This window comes from Colobus angolensis, unplaced genomic scaffold (assembly GCF_000951035.1).
Source record: "Colobus angolensis palliatus isolate OR3802 unplaced genomic scaffold, Cang.pa_1.0 Scaffold36, whole genome shotgun sequence".
Taxonomy (NCBI): Eukaryota; Metazoa; Chordata; class Mammalia; order Primates; family Cercopithecidae; genus Colobus; species Colobus angolensis.
In genome coordinates, this window is record NW_012116932.1 from 1,827,294 (window position 1) to 1,829,019 (window position 1,726).

The 1,726-nt window shown below is 50.8% G+C and overlaps 1 protein-coding gene across 1 annotated transcript in view; it reads left to right on the top strand.

The window, feature by feature from the left end:
- The window catches only part of CLEC17A (C-type lectin domain family 17, member A), a 26,661-nt gene that overhangs the window by 4,779 nt on the left and 20,156 nt on the right, over positions 1 to 1,726 (top strand). Inside the window, exon 3 of the mRNA XM_011953217.1 lies at positions 685 to 762. Within this exon, the coding sequence (XP_011808607.1) occupies positions 685 to 762 (78 nt within the window). The remainder of the gene's footprint in view (positions 1 to 684; positions 763 to 1,726) is intronic.

Below are 1,726 nucleotides of genomic sequence, written 5' to 3' on the forward strand. Positions count from 1 at the left end.
CAACACAAATGGTTCCCAGTTTTTCATCTGCACTGCCAAGACTGAGTGGTTGGATGGCAAGCATGTGGTCTTTGGCAAAGTGAAAGAAGGCATGAATATTGTGGAGGCCATGGAGCGCTTTAGGTCCAGGAATGGCAAGACCAGCAAGAAGATCACCATTGCTGACTATGGACAACTCGAATAAGTTTGACTTGTGTTTTATCTTAACCACCAGACCATTCCTTCTGTAGCTCAGGAGAGCGCCCCTCCACCCCATTTGCTCGCAGTATCCTAGAATCTTTGTGCTCTCGCTGCAGTTCCCTTTGGGTTCCATGTTTTCCTTGTTCTCTCCCATGCCTAGCTGGATTGCAGAGTTAAGTTTATGATTATGAAATAAAAACTAAATAACAAAAAAAAAGAAAGGAGAGGGAAACAGATGCCTTAGACACCTGAATAGGAGGGACAAGACCTGGCTGCCACTTGTCATGTTCTTGGTGTTAGCTGTAGCCATGTACAACCTGCATACTATCACTGGGTGTCCAGATCCACCAGGTAAGGCCCCGGCCGGGCTGGGGCTGGGGCCCAGGTGTGGTCAGGACCCAGGGTACAGAATTCCTATCATGGGGCAGCTGAGGCAGAGACCAGGGCTTGAGGGATGGAGGGAGGAGGGAATGGCTGGGCTCTAACTTGCCCTTCCCCTGGAAGGAACCATGGAGGAGGAGGACGAGGATGATGACTATGAGAACTCAACGCCTCCCTACAAGGACCTTCCTCCCAAGCCAGGTAAGAGGACTTTTGGGAGTGTGACGTGGGGGAACACAGGGAACAGGGTCTTCAAGGGGCATTGGCTGGGCATTGTAGACACACAGTCAGTCTCCTCTCTACCCAGCCCATGCCGGGCACCGTGGAACCCACACCCTGCCAGGAGGATCTACTAGTCTGATGGGGGAGGCAGTTTTGGACACAGCCTTGTTGAGCATTGCTGAGAAAGGAGGGGTCAGGAGACTGGCAAAATCCTTGGGAGACTGAAGACTCAACTAGAGGAAGGGACTTTGGGGTGGGACTTGAGGGATGAGTAGACATTTCTTTTTTTTTTGAGATGGAGTTTCACTCTGTCGCCCAGGCTGGAGTTCAATGGCACAATCTCTGCTCACTGCAACCTTGCCTCCTGGGTTTAAGCGATTCTTCTGCCTCAGCCTCCCGATTAGCTGGGATTACAGGCACCCACCACCATGCCTCTCTAATTTTTGTATTTTTACTAGAGACGGGGTTTCACCATATTGGTCAGGCTGGCCTCAAACTCCTGACCTCAGGTGATCCGCCCATCTTGGCATCCCAAAGTACTGCGATTACAGGCATGAGCCACCATGCCCTGCCGAGTAGACATTTCTGTAGTAGAGAAGCACAGGAAAGAATTGTGGGGTGCAAAGTCCCTGAGTCATAAAAGCTGGTGCTTGAGAAACTGGGAGTGGACTGTGGGATCCTCAATCTCTTATTACCACTCAAAGCCCAGGGCTTTATTAGTCTTGGATCTCAATAAACCCAAGGCATAGCCCAGCGTTCAACAAGAGTCTGATCAGAGGATGTAAAAATGGAAGTTTGGGCTGGTTGCAGTGGTGTGTGTCTGTAGTCCCACTGCTTTGGGAGGCCAAGGTGGGAGGATCACTTGGCCATGAGTTCACTGGAGGCCAGGAGTTCCAGACCAGCTTGGGCAATAGATAGCAAGACGCCCATCTCTACCAAAAAA